Source organism: Lutra lutra, chromosome 14, assembly GCF_902655055.1.
Source record: "Lutra lutra chromosome 14, mLutLut1.2, whole genome shotgun sequence".
Classification (NCBI taxonomy): Eukaryota; Metazoa; Chordata; class Mammalia; order Carnivora; family Mustelidae; genus Lutra; species Lutra lutra.
Genome location: NC_062291.1, coordinates 33,397,245 through 33,411,460, shown reverse-complemented (window position 1 = coordinate 33,411,460; position 14,216 = coordinate 33,397,245). Strand labels below are relative to the sequence as shown.

General features: G+C 54.7%; 1 protein-coding gene across 2 annotated transcripts in view; it reads right to left on the bottom strand.

Moving 5' to 3' along the window:
• SLC29A3 (solute carrier family 29 member 3) overlaps nt 1-14,216 on the bottom strand; it is a 40,198-nt gene extending 25,982 nt beyond the window's left edge. The window contains exons 1-2 of one of the 2 annotated variants that reach the window (XM_047702997.1): nt 14,104-14,216; nt 11,274-11,575 (exon numbers count right to left, since the gene is read on the bottom strand). In XM_047702997.1, coding sequence (XP_047558953.1) covers nt 11,274-11,567 — 294 coding nt within the window. In that variant the 5' untranslated portion in view covers nt 11,568-11,575; nt 14,104-14,216. Of the gene's footprint in view, nt 1-1,983; nt 2,044-11,273; nt 11,576-14,103 lie in introns of those variants that run through there. The other variant, XM_047702998.1, reaches the window with a different exon arrangement.

The window sequence follows — 14,216 nt, the reverse complement described above, 5'->3', positions numbered from 1 at the left end:
TCCTGCCTGGGTAGCCTGCTGAGCCCCAGCTCCAAGCTCCCCAACAAAGGCCTTCGAGAGCACCCCCAGCCACCTGCGCCCAGGCTCCATGGTCTGCCCCCGCTTTTCTCAGTGCTCCTGCTCCAAGTTTCTCTGCTTTCCTTCACCCACACCCCAGGTCGCTCACCTGCCAGTCCCCACATCCCTAGCAAAGGACATTGGCTCAGGCTCCCACCCTCACCCCCAGAACTCCCCTCTGCCCACCCCAGGTTCCCACGGCTCAAGCCCCTCCTCGGGCCTGGCCCTCTGCCTCCCTGACTCCAAGCCACCCTCACGTGTCTGGTCCTTGCCTGCCTCACAGGGGCCCCGCTGCCTCCCCTACTTCTCTCTGTAGTCTCGCCCCTTGGTCCTCCTTGGGCTCCTCAGTGCACTGTCCCCCTTTCTTCTTTGGATCACTTCCAGGACAACCCAGGGGCTCCATTTTGGTTAAATGAGGGTGCCTGGGAGGTGAGGGAGTCCCAGAGGGGAGGCTATGGATGATGTCCAGTACCAGGCTGAAGAGGGGTGCTCGTCTCAGAAGGAACTGGGGAGCCATGGAAGAAGGCTTCTGAGCAGCACACAGAGGCTTAGTGCTGGGCACAGAGGGGCCACCTGCCCAGAGAAGGTGGAAGGAATCGAGGGGGAGCAGCAGGTGGCAGTGGCTACTCATGGATCCATTCATTTCTTCACTCAAGACACAGTAAAGACAGCTGATCTGCCAGAGGCCACTCACTTATTCACTCAAGACACAGTAAAGACAGCTGATCTGCCAGAGGCCACTCACTTATTCGACAGACACGGCTCAGCACCTTGTAAGTGCCACCATGTGCTGGGGGCTGGGAGGCCATTCGGCTCTAGGGAGGGAGGCAGGAAAAGGAGTAAACAGCAAGCTCAGAAAAGAAAAGATGCATGTTACATTAAATGCGATGAACAGAAAAACCAAGTAAGGAGCTATAATAGAGCCTAGTTGGGCGGGGGCGGGGGGGTGCTGATGTTGGTGACGGTGAAGGAGCTGATGTTTGGACCTGAGGATAGGCCAAGCGAGGGGCGAAGGGAAAAGCATTCTGGACAGAGGGAACAGCATGTGATTGGCCCCAAGGCAGGAGAGAGTTTGGTGCGTTGGAGCTCCGGGCAAACCAGGCTGATCCTGGATTTAGGGAGTAAGGGGGAGAGTAGGGAGACCGGGCTGGAGGCAGGGGCAGGCCGGGGTGAACAGGCTGGGGTCGGAGTTTGGATCTTATTCTAAGTGCGACAGGAAGCTACTGCCGGACCCTAAGCGGCTGGGAAACTTGGTACTGGTGCATAGTCACGAAGCCCTCCCCATGCTCTGCTGTTCTGAGGGCTGGTCATGTATTCACTCCCCTGATCCTTACAGCACACTCCCAGGGACCAGTCCTGTTGCAGATGAGGAAACTGAGGCTCAGAAAGGTCAGACACTTGCCCGAAATTACACAGCTCAAACCCATCCCTCTGTCCGCAGAGCTCTGCCCCTTACCTGGTGCAGTAGACAGCCTTTCCATTTTACATCTTAGAGAGACCACCTCTGCAGCCTCCGTGGACCCTGGTTTGCAGGGGCGCCCTGGGAGCCAGCGGCCAGGAAGGCTGGGGCTGGGAAGCTGGCCGTGGAGAAGGCAACCAGAGGTATCTGAGATGTTTGGGAAGGTGGAATCAACAAAACTTGCTGACAGACCGAGTGTGGGGGTGGAGGACTGAGGAACACAAAGGGGACCCCCGAAGTTTCGGGCACGGCCGACCTGTTACCAGCAACATGCACAGCTAAATGGGCAGTGGAGGGCGTCTGCTCCAGTGTCACCTAGGTCTGCCTGTAAAATAGTTCCATCACAATCCCGAACCCCTGAGCGTGAGACCCCGGTGCCCAATCCCGGGAGCAGGGTCCTCCTCCCGTTCCCCTCTCCTCGCCAGTCCAGTGCCAGACAGGCCCTCCACAAACACAGATTAACTCACCAGTCTGCACGTATTTGCTGAACTCAATAGATATTCTAGGCACATGGGATCCAGTCCAAGTTCCTGCTTTCAGGGAATGGATGGTCTGGTCAAGAGACGGTCGGTGAATGCATACACAAACACACAATGTCAGGCAGTGATCCACGTTCCAAATGGAAATTCAGCACAGTAGGTCCCTCTCTAACATATCTTGGAACACTAGTCGGGAAAGACCTGCAAGGGAGTGTCTGGTCCAGGGGTGGGCAGTCAACTGCTCCCAGGCCAAATCAGCCCACCTCCATTTTTATAAAGACTAGAAACTGGTCAGGCCCATTTGCTTACGGATTATCCATGGTGCAGAGCAGAGTAGCTGCAACAGAGATCACATGCCATCTGGCCATTTGCAAAGAAAGTTTGCCAACCTCCACCAAGTTTCTTAGTTAAGGAAATAGAGTCCTAAGTCACCCAGAAAATTTGAAACACGGTAAGAAACAGAACCAGCTCTTCCGAATCTCAGGTCTTTCCACCACTGGAGATGAGCATGGAAAATGGAAACAGGACTTCTGCCGACCCTTTGCCCCACCCCTCCACCAAACCCCACCCAAACAAGGCAAGCTGGCCTTTGATTTTCATCCTTTCTATTCCCCTACCCACACTTCAGGCTGAAACCTCAGCAGGCAGAGAAATGGCTCAGAACCAGTTCAAGGGAGGGGTCAGAGTCACAGGGAGCCTCGTCAGTCCACATGCAAGGGATGCTGACCCCTGGGGGGTGGCCACTGATTTGGGGCTCGGTCCCTGCTGATGCTTGGGCTTGGCTGTCCTTCCTCTTCTGCAGCCTGACCACGTGGCCAGGGCGAGGAGGAAGAGGAGGTCTTCCAAGAAGACTCCCCACTTACCCACACAGCCCTTGCCAGAAGGGGCGGCTTTTGCACCCCCCAGAGGGCCGACATGCTTTGGTGTCCCAGGGTGGAGAGCGGGGGACAGGGCCCAGGCAGACAGCAAGTGGGTAAGGAGGAGGTGGTCTGGGGGTGCTCCAGCTGCTCTCCATAGGAGGAAACCCAGGAAAACCACCAGGAAGAGGGAGAAGAGGGAGTCCTGAGAAGACCCAGCCAGCACTTGCTTACCCAACATACTTGCAGAGAGAAGCTAAAGTCCCAGGCTCCCAGGCTGCCGCAGGCGGGTGAGTGCGGGTGTGCACACACAGAGGACCCCTGGGAGGCCAGCTAGGACCCTTCCTCAGCCCTCGCCACCACCACATGATGACACCTGCAGTGAAGGCACCTGGCAAAGACTGATCTGGCTCTGCTCTCCGGATACACTCGATGATCAATCACGTTAAGGAGACACTCAAGCACTTAAGGCCCACGCCATGTTCTAATTTGTGGAGGAAATCGCCTCTGGATTCCAAGGATGAGTGTGGGAGGAAGCAAAATCGAAGGGAGAGCAGGGTGGGTGGGAGCGATCGATAGTCCGGGGGGCCAGAGAGCAAGGCACGGAGGGGCAGTGGAAGCCATGAGCACCCACAGAGAAAATAAAAAGAGAATCTGAGAAGTTGAGGTCACTGAAGGCATGACTGCAGCGTTTCTAGTCGGGCTCTTTCTCTCCCTTTGCAAGACACAAGAGCTAAACACAGAAGAAAAAGCCATCACAGGTATATTTATTGGGAATGGCATGCTGGCTGGGTCTGCAGTTAGAATCAGAGGGTGGACAAGGGAATAAAAAAATGACTCACTTTTGGTTTTAATTTTTAAAAATGGTTTGGAAGCAGCCATCCCACTAGCCCAAACTACCAGGCAGCTGCAGGGTGGGACCCACCCTCTCTGCCCCTCGGCCACTCACCCATGCCCTGGGCAGGAAACCTGGAGACCCCTGGACTGTCTCTGCCATCTCCCCTTCAGGGAGCACAGGGCTCAGATCAAATCCTGCCTTGATCTGGGGTTAGCCCCAGGCTTTGGAATTCTGCTCTTAAAAGGTGGATTGCCAGATGGAGTGCACCTGCATGTTTTCCATTTGGAGGGATCCGAGTGGCTCTAGGATTGGCCTGCAGGAGCACCATGATCCAGCCACACCCAGAATGGTGCAAGCTTCTTAAGGAACAGCATGTGGCACGGGGGAGCGGTTCCCCGATTTATCAGGAGAACCTGGCAACAGTAGCAGAGGCCCATGGTGGGAAGACGGAGCCAGCGTGGCTGGATCTGGGAATCTGGGCATTTGCCAAGTGTGCCCAGAAACACGAGGCAGACTCAGATACCCCTGGGTCACCGCCCTGCTCTTGTCTTCACAGCCCTGTGCCGTCAGCAAGTTCCTTATTGTTTCCATTTTCCTCCCCTGTCAAATGAGGGCAGAAAAGCGTCCTCATGGCCGCTGCCAGCAAACAGGCAGAGCGGGGGTTTTCAAATTACAGGTTGCAGCCCACTAAAGGATGTGAAATCTCCTGATGGGTCATGGCTACAATTTGTTTCCTTTTATCTCTGGCTGCCTTCTCTCCTGTTCCTAAGGATGAATCACCTGCATTCTTTTTTTCTTTGAAGATTCTATTTATTTATTTGAAACAGAGAGACAGAGGGATAGAGTGCACACAAGCAGGGGGAAGGGGCAGAGGGAAAGCAGGCTTCCTGCTGAGCAAGGAGCTGATACAGGGTTCGATCCCAAGAACCTCAGATTGTGACCTGAGCCGAAGCAGACGCCTAACCAACTGAGCCACCCATGCACCCCTCACCTGCATTCTTTTCTGGACCCCCTCCACTGTGCCCCAGAGCCCATGCCCTGTGCTCATGGGCCCCAGCACCCGCCTTCCCCTCTCTACTGGGCCACTCGCAGAAGCACACAAGCTGCCTCCTATTTCTCCTGAAGAGCAAAGAAAATCCATCCCCTTCTCAGTCCCACTTCCCAGGACTCCTGCCTCACTCCTCTAGAATGAGTTTGAAAGCTGCCTCCAGCGTCCCTCCCCTGCACCCCCATCCTCCAGCTGGGCTAGCAGCCTATAGTCCAGCGTCTGTCCCTCCCCTTTGGCAGTGCTCCCCAGGGCCACCAAGGACCTACAGGAGGTGAAATCCAAAGGCAGCTCTCCATCCTCAGCCTCCCTGGCTTTTGCCACTTAAAAGGTCACCACGCATGATCACTGGTTCCTCCTTGAAAACTCTAACCAGAGACTGTTCTGGAGTGTGGACGCTGCTGTTTCTGTTACAGACAAGGAAATCTTGCCGGGGAGACACGCATGGGTCAGAAACAGTCTGGAAACACTTGGAAGTGCCAGCATGGGGCACAGGGTCTTGAGCACGGATGGCCTGGGTTCAGACAGCCCAGTTTGCGACCCAGCTGTCACTGCCCTTCTGCGTGGGAACAAAGTACATTTTTTGAGCCTTGGTTTCCTTCTCTGCAAAATGGATCTAATACCTATCCCTTGAGACTCTAGTAAGGAAATGGATAACGAAAAGAAAGCCTCTGGCACACAGCAGTTTGTTGAATAAATCCTGCCAGATTAAGGAATGAACCAGCACCCTTGGCACATGGTGAGAGAGCTGCCCTCCCAGTGATACCTGGGTCTGGAGTGGAGACAACCTCTCTGGGGGAAGTTCTTCCAGAGAACTCTCATCATGTAGCCCAAGTCCAGAGGGTGGATGCTCTGGTGGGGGGCAGAAAACAGCTCTGTATTACCCCCATGTGGTAACGTTTCATGTGGATCACGGGCTGCATGTTGGCCTCTCCTGGAGAACTTAACAATGCTTGTGCCCAGGCACCTCCTTCCACTGCACCAGAACCAGCCAGGTGGTTGGGGGTGGGGGAGTGTGCTTTAAAATCTCCCCAGAGGATTCTAGTCTATTCCACCAAGGTATCTGGAGAAGCCAGAGGGCATGCTGGCTAGCAGCACAGGCTCTGCTCACCTCCAGACTGCTCCCAGGCCTAGCTCTGTCGCCTGCTAGCAAATGGCCATGGGTCAGTGAGCCTCAGTTTTTACATCAGGAAACTGGGGAGGACAGTCCCTAATTTGCCAGGCTATCCTGCTGATAAAGACGGTAGATCTGAAGATGTGTAGGCCTGGGCTTCATGGCAGGGGCTTTGTAAAGTCCGCAGGACACTGCCAAGACTTCTGAGAATCTGTCTTCCGGTTTTCTCTTCTCCAAACTAGTTCATCCTGGTTCCTTTTAACCCTACCTCTCTGAACTGGGATGTCTGCCCTTGTTCATAAGGATAGCTTCCAAGCCATGCTCTCCTGCTTTTTTGGGGGGTGCTGAGGGGTTGGGCCAGGACTAAGGTGCTATAATGAGGGGATGTCCTAGGACACCCCCCCCCCCCTCATTCCACTGAACCAGGCCAGTCTGGGTCTGTTCCCTAGAGAAGAAATATTACTTCGGGGGGGGGGGGAGGTGTGGAGGAATGGGGCAACTGGGGGATGGACATTAAGGAGGGCATGTGATATAATGAGCACTGGGTGTTATATAAGACTGATGAATCACAGACCTGTACCTCTGAAACCAGTAATACTTTATATGTTAATTAACTGAATTAAAATTTAAAAAAAATTTTTTTAAAAAGAAATCTCACTTCATGTCTGTGCCAATCCACATGAAAGAAATGCTTTGGTGGTGGCCACTATGACCCCCAGATCTTCTTCTGCTTCTTTGCAGACTTATGCCATCCCTATCTCAGAGTGGGGTGATGGGGCTTTCCTTGCCAGCCATTCAGTAACTAATGAGACAGATTTCTCTTATTACTTTTATGTGCTGGGCACTGTGCAGGTTGTGCTAAGGGCACTGGGACATAGAGCAGGAGAGCTCACGGTTTCGTGGGGGAGGCAGGCCCATCTGTGGACTGGGTCCTCTCATCACAGATAGTAACACTCCCGCCTCACAGAGGTTCTGTGCAGTGAAACAAGCTAGCGTCGGCGGAGTGGGGCACAGCAGCCCCTCACAACAGACACCCGACACCATGAATCGGTGGCAAGCACCAGAGGAGGAAGTGGGCTCTGGGGACCCAGGATCCCCTACCCCAGACGGGTGGCAGCAGGAGAGGTTCCACTTCCTCAGACGGGGCCAGTGGGGCTCCCTCTGGTTGGGGGATGGACACGGCAGCAGTGGACTGCCAGGCCGGGGTCCAGGCTCTGCTGACACCAAGTAAGACTGTAGGTCCCACCCATGACCTGGTCATGTCCTGCAGTCCCCCTCAGAGACAAGCCCTGGACAGGACAAGGCACATCAGAAGAATGTGTGAGGAGGAGGCCGTGGGGGGCTCATGGCAGGGAATGACTAGGAGAAGGTGTGGTCCCCCTCCTCTCAGGGGGTAGAAAGAGGAGCAGGTCTGGCTTATACTCCCTGGCCCAGGGGGAGCCCAGACAGGTTTGCAGGAGAGGCCAAGTGGAGGGTGAGGAGAGCCCCACAGGTTCAGGGACGGCGTAGAGACCCCAGAGCCAAGGGGGCACCTGGGGGCAGGGGTAGGAAAGGGATCAGGGACGATGACAGTTGGAAGCTGGGTCCAGATCCAGGGGTAGAGCTGAGGCACCTGTTCTCCCAGGGTGGAAAAGGAAGCCAGACCAAGGACAGGCTCTCCATTTGGCAGAGTCAGGGGGATAGGGTGGGGTGGGGGCCCTCCCGTCTCCAGAACGGTCCCCTCTACACCAGTCTCTGAGCTTGACCAACTTTGCAGTCAGCTGTCCATCTGAATTCTCTGTGATAGTCTCTACCGCCCTTGCCCGCTATGTGACTGGAGGCAGATGACTGAACATTTCTGAGCGTGGCTTTTTTCTAAACAGTTGATGAGCGGCGAGTTTAACACCCCTGCCGGCACTGCGGGCCCAGCGCCGGGCTCAGAAGATGGCAGCCACCGTGGCACCTCGTGGCACTACCTCTTCAGAGAAATTCTTCCTTTTTTATGCTCTAATTTTCTGGGCTCTGGGCCCGAAGGCCTGTGGTGGGTTTATTCAAAGTTCTTATTCCAGGGACTATAGTCGAGGGGGCAGGTGAGCAGGACGCTTTCCAAACCATCCCCCAAACTGTCCACGGCAGAAGGAAATGAGCCTGGGATGGGAGGTGACCTTGAAAGTCACCTAAACTGGAGGGGAAGAGGGTCTGTACCAACACGCTTACTCAGCCAAACTCCCTAGCCCATGGTCCGTCCCTGGGAAATATTAAAAGGAAAGTACAGAAAAAAACCAACACCCGGAGCTAACTGAGTTGCAGGTGGCCGGCTGGAGACAGACCCATCTGACTCCTCCCCTCCTTTCCCCAAAGTGGCCCTCAGGTGACAGGGCAGCCCCACCACCTCTTGCAGGGGAATCAGGAAGAGAGTGGGCACGAACTGGGGAGGTGGGTGGCAGGAATGAGGAATTAGGCAAAGAAAAATGGCCTGCAAAATGCTGAAACGCCCCAGCATGCTTGCTTCCCAGACCCGGCCCATGAATCGAGGGGTGACAGGTCTCTCATCTCTGATGCCAAGAGCCAGGAGCTCCTCGCAGCCCCAGGTACTACATCTGCACCTGCCAGCACTTGGAAAGAGGCAATAAAGCATCCTAGCAGGGCCTGGAATGCTAAGTGCCTGCAGCTGGGAAGAGACCGCCTTGCAGCTCGAGCAGCTCGAGCAGCTCGCGGGAGACGTCCACTGCGCGTGGCCGCACTCCCAGGCACCGGCCTCGGCTTCCTCTCCTGCCCCGGGGGGCCGAGGAGATGGACGGAGGAGAGGACAGGACAGGTGCACACTCAGTCCAGCCCCGGGGGCTGCCACGGCCAGGTGCTGGCCCAGACAGACAGGAATCTTCTGGAAGAAGCCCAAGTGGGCTGGGTAATTTACTGAGGCTGGCAGGAACTGGGATGCTTGAGTCACTGGTATAGAAAAGTGGATCATAAAGCACCCCAGCGAAGCCAGACGTCTGGAAATACACAGGGCCACATGCTGCTCGGCAGTGCCCCATCCCCCAAGCGGTCATAATGATAATAATGTTTGTACAGCATTTACAGCTCAGTGCTGGTGTACAGAATTCTTTACCGAATCCTCGAAACAACCCTAAGAAGCTGGTGTAGCAGCCTCCTGTTCCATGCCAGGAAGACGAGGCCGCCCGGAGGCCAGAGAGCGAGGCGCTGGCAAAGGCAGGTGGGAGCCCAAGCCGTAGGCTGGAAGCCACGCCCTGGAGAGTGTTTCTCAAACTCTAAAGGGCCTGGCAGTCACCCGGGGGGCTTGGTTTCAGGTAGCTGCTGACTCAGCTGGTCTGCAGTGGAGCTCGTGTCATTAACAAGCTCCCAGGTGATGCTGGTCCAGGGAGCACACCTTGGGTAGGAGGCTCTGAAGTCCTGACCCCTTTCCCAGGACCCCTCTTTGGCCATGCACTGCTCTGGCCCTGGGAGGCGTCTTCAAATTCCTGAGTTGGCAGAAACAGGCCTTGGCAGGGTGTCAGAACCAAGGGCCTGAGGCCAAAGGAGGGAGTGCGAAGTCTTGGAATACCTCTGTCCCTCCCACACCTCAGCCTAGTTCAATCACAAGCCCTGTGGTGGGGCTAAGACTGGGATTTTTAAAAACTCCCTGTGTGAGTGCCATGTGTGGCCGTGTATGGTCCCTGAGACAGACAGTAGGGCCGCTCCGGTCAGTGTGTTGGATTTATCCCTACAAGACTGGGGAGAGTTCTTTGTGGTTAGGACAGGGATTTCAAAGGTGCTTTCAGAAAAGGGGTGGTGGGCCACTGCCTGGGCCAGTCAAGGGGTATGGCTAGGGTTGCTAGGGCTCTCTCTTCTTGTCCAGAGGAGAGGGCAGCTGGCAACCCTCCAGCCTGGAGTGCTTTCAGAGATGCCCACGCTCTCCCCAGCCATGAACTTCCAAGAGAAAGGAGACACAGACTGGATCAGCTGTGGACACTGAGGCTCCGGATAGAGATTACCCGAACCTCAGAGACCTCTCCTGCACTAGGCCTTGACCGCGGCCTCCATCCTGTCTTCTACCTGCCCAGCCCAGACCTAGCAAGAATCCTGCTGAGTCCATTTATGGAGAAGCCCCCCGACCCTAGATATCCGGCCACCCTCGGAATCTGGGCAAGCTCCTCATCCCCTGGTGTGCATGCCCTTGACCCGCCTTTAGCAAGAAGCCCCCTGCTCTTGATGGCTCCTCTTTTTTCCATCCATTAATTCCTCTCATTTTCCGTCCACGGAGCTCTCACTCAGCTCCACGGCTATAAACCCCCCATGTCCTTGCGGTATCTGGAGTTGAGCCGATCTCTCTTCCTTATTTGCAACAGCCTCGAGTACAGCCTTTCTTATGTTTTAACGGGCGGTAGAGTAATTTCTGTCTTTAACACTGCCCCCGCCCAAGGGAAAAGTCATGCCACAAAGGGAGCAGCCCTGACGGCGGGAGGTGGGAGTGGTGCCGCTGCCCACTGAACACAGTTTCCATGCCTCACCTTGGCATTCAAGGCCCAAGCAATGACTTCAGCATCCAGGCAATGATCTCAAGCCTTATTTACATGCACTCCGAATATAGGAAACCCAGTGCCTTACTGCCCCTCACACACCTGAGCGTCCCCCCCATCCTGCCTCTGCTCAGGCTTTCCCTCCCACCTGGAAGATCCCCTCCCTTGTAGGCCACCTGCTCTGAGTCACAGTAATCTCTCCCCTGGTGACAAGACTAGTGATAGCCCAGTCTTTGTTCCCCCAGTCTCCCACAGCTTGTACAACCTCCCATTTTAGCTGGGCACACAGTTCTCTGGGATAATGACTACATCTAAAGGCTACATTCTGCAGCCCCCTCTGCAGATCATGTGGTCACGTGACCGAGCTCCGCCCAATGCCATGGAAGCATAAGCAATCTGTGTTACTTCTGGGAATGTTCTCATGCCTCTCCTCCTCTTGCTGTGATGGCTGGAGCACCAACAGCCATCTGGGACTGTGAAGTGACGTTGACCATGGAAGTCCTACGTGGTGGAGCAATGAGGTTCCTGACCACATGGAACATTATACCAGCATTGGGCTGGCCCCTCCAGACTTGAACAGGAGAGAAAAATGAGCTTCCATCTCGTTTTACCACTGCTTTTGGGGGAGTTTTCCGGAAGAGCTGAACTTACTGCTATCAGAGCCACCTTTTCAAATCCCTGGAGTCATGAACTCTGGGTTCTTAGGTTCCCCACTTGCATCTGCTGCCCAAGTTGAACAGTAAGCAGGCCGCAGGCTGCACCGCATAAAACATGTGTCAGGACTGAGGTCTGTCTACTGCGCTCCACACAACGCACTGGTTTGCATCCACATTCACAGCAGGCTGCAAACCATCCTGGAACGGAACACCCATGTACGGTCGCCCCATCCAGCTGTTCCCTACTCTCAGGACACACGCGCCCTTACCAGGATGTCCGAACCCGCAGGTTCCTCCCCCGAGGCTGGGCTGGAGCAGTTGCGGAGCTTGAATACCCAGTACTCCTTGGCAGTGATGAAAAAGTTCCACGGCAGGAGGCCGCCGATGCCCAAGCTGAAGAAGATGATGTAGGCCCCATGGAAGCGGTCCTCGGGCCTCTGTAGACCGGGCCGGGGGCAGTCGAGCAGTTTCTCAAGCAGTGCTTCCTGGTCTGTGCGGAGGGAGCTGCTTGCCGTTCTGTAGGTGGAGTTCGAACTGTGATGGAAGTCATCCTCGGAGGCCATGGCCACGACTGGAGCAGAGAGACACAGAGATAGGGCAGGCGATCAGAAGCTTAGGCTGGGCCTAGCTAGGGACTCAGCTGACCCCGGAGAGCTGACTCTGCCCCCACCATGGGTCACCAAAGCAAGGTTAGAGGGCTTCAGGTTTAAGGATCGGGGAGAAAGACAGGATACCAGAACTGTAAGTGACCAGAGCATCTGCCCCGTCCCCAGGCAGGGTGACATAGGTAGCAAACACGCTGTGGGGTGGGTGGCCGGCAGTAGGCCACATGGCACCGTGGGACCTCTAGCTATCGATCCAGAAGGGTAAACCCGAGCTCAAGGCCTTCAAATGTTTATGGAGCCATAAAAAAAGGAATTAGGACCCTTGACAGGCAAAGCATGTTCTCCAAACTCTTTTCAAAGTTATGTGAAAAAATTAAGGAGCAGGAAGGTGCGCAGAATATATAATTATCTGTGCAAAAAAGCAGGCAGGGCTGGGGTGGGTGGGGAGGAGAATATCCTCTGGAAGGACACACGGGAAATTTCAGAGTTGTCGCCCCGGGGAGGGAGGCTGGGGACAAGGAGGAAGGAGGCTGGGGGTAACGGGGAGGGAGGAGTCTTCCCTGCCTCCTCTTCTGTGCCTTCTGAATTCTGAACTATGTAAGGTATTACGTGTTGAGAAATAAAATTATAAATAAAAATAAAGGCATTCCAATGAAATTACATTTAAAAAAACACTAAAACCATGGTGTCTAGAGCTGCCTTCAGAAGCTGGTTTGAGAGATCCAAGAGTTGACTCCCTCATTTAATTTGCGGGAAGCAGAGGTCTGAAGAGCAGAAGGTCACAGACCAGGTCCATGGCCAAGCCTGGGTGTGTAGTTCCTGCCCAGGTCCCCACCTCTGTCCCTCACATCCCACCAGGAGACAGCCACTCCCAATCTGTGACAGCACCTAAAACTAACTGAAATTTTAGGTTGCTAGGAACTACTGCCTACCCGACCTTGGGCAAGCCACCCTGCTTCTGAGCCTCAATTTCCCCATCTGTAAACCTAGGGAGGCCTTTTTATGATGATTATGTAACTGAAACTGGCTGGCAGTGCTTGGCCCATGGTAGCAGCTGCTGCATGAACGTCAGTGACTTCCCTGCCATCCTGGGCTTGTCACCTGGCTGGCTGGCTGGCTGCTGAATTTGACTACAAGTAGCATGCCTGTTTCCATGCTCTATATGGCACCTAGGACATGGCGGCAGCGTGATAAATGGGCAGTACTTCCATTGAGCTGAGGAGGGGACATTGTAGTCTTTCCTGCAATAGATTTTCCCCAGTTCATCCAGAAATCAACATGGCTCCTATCGGAGGCTGACCCTTAACTCACAGTATCCAGCCAGGCAGAGCCGGGCCCTCCTTCCCTGGGGAGATGGGAACACCCCGTCACAAAGGCACAGAGCCTTCTCTGTTATCTCGGGAGAGCCTCGCAACATTCCCTGGAATTAAGCAGGACAGGAATTAGTGCTTCCTTTTTTCAGAGGCAAAGAATGAAGCCTTGAAGGCAGTTGATTCGCCCCACATTCAAACAGTTAAGAATTCCCAATAGCTAAAATAAAATCTGGTGTTCACGCAATGCCAAGGTCCATGCCTCGCACTTGAGCCTGACAATAGCATAACATGATAGGTACTACCCTAAGACTCATTTCCCAGATGAAGAGTGAGGCTCAGAAAGGTTCAGTCATTGGGCCAAGGTCACACAGCAGCCAAATGGCAAGGACGAGGTTATACAGCCAAGCAGTCCAGGCCCACCCAGCAGAGGAGGCTGGCTGGCAATGGGAACCCATGTCTGCTGGCTCCAAGTATAGACCTCCTTCTAGAAGACCTCATGGACAGTGAGCTGTGAGCAGAGGCGAAGAGGATGCAGGGCACCCTCACCAGTATTTGCTGAATGAATGGACTCTGCCTGGGCCGTCAGCATATGCTCTCCCTCGGAGCATGTACCCCCGAGCGGGCAGGGAAGAGGCTGCTGGACGCCCGAACATCCCGCCAGCAAGTCTATCTTCCAGCTCCCCTGGCTGAGCAGCAGGCGGTCTTTCCTAGCCTTGCTGCACAGGAAGTCCAGCTCTAACAAACTACCCAGTGTGGGCACACACACAGTGTGCCTGCCCACGTGCACACACACACACATTTCTCAATTAGTGTTTAGAAATGTAAAAACTACGACCCATGTAAGACAACAGACAGAGAACGAGTGGTTCTTTCCAGATGCTCCAGCCACAGGGGTGGGGGCAGGGGCCCGCAGCAGGGTCACTCCAGCCCACTCTCATCTCCAGGCATGTATTTGTCCAGGACCATTCAGCCTTGACTGAGCTTCTGAAGAAGGAGCCAGAAATTTTCTCTAACGTGGGTCACAGGCCAGGGCACTGAAGTGAGCAAAGTCTTATTACTCTTTATAAAAGCTAGCTGCTGGCGTTTGGATTAAAAAGAAAGAAAGGAAAAAGAAAGCTAAGGAAGAGCCCTGGTGTCGCCAGCGTGGGCTGACCACTGCCTGCTGTGTACCCCTCAGTCACATGCAGGAGTTGGCCAGGCTTGGCGGAGCTCCCTTCCTGGGTGACTTGTGGGAAGGGGCAGCACCCCCACAAAGAAGCAGAAGTGTGTGGTGTCCCTGCTTCAGACCACCATC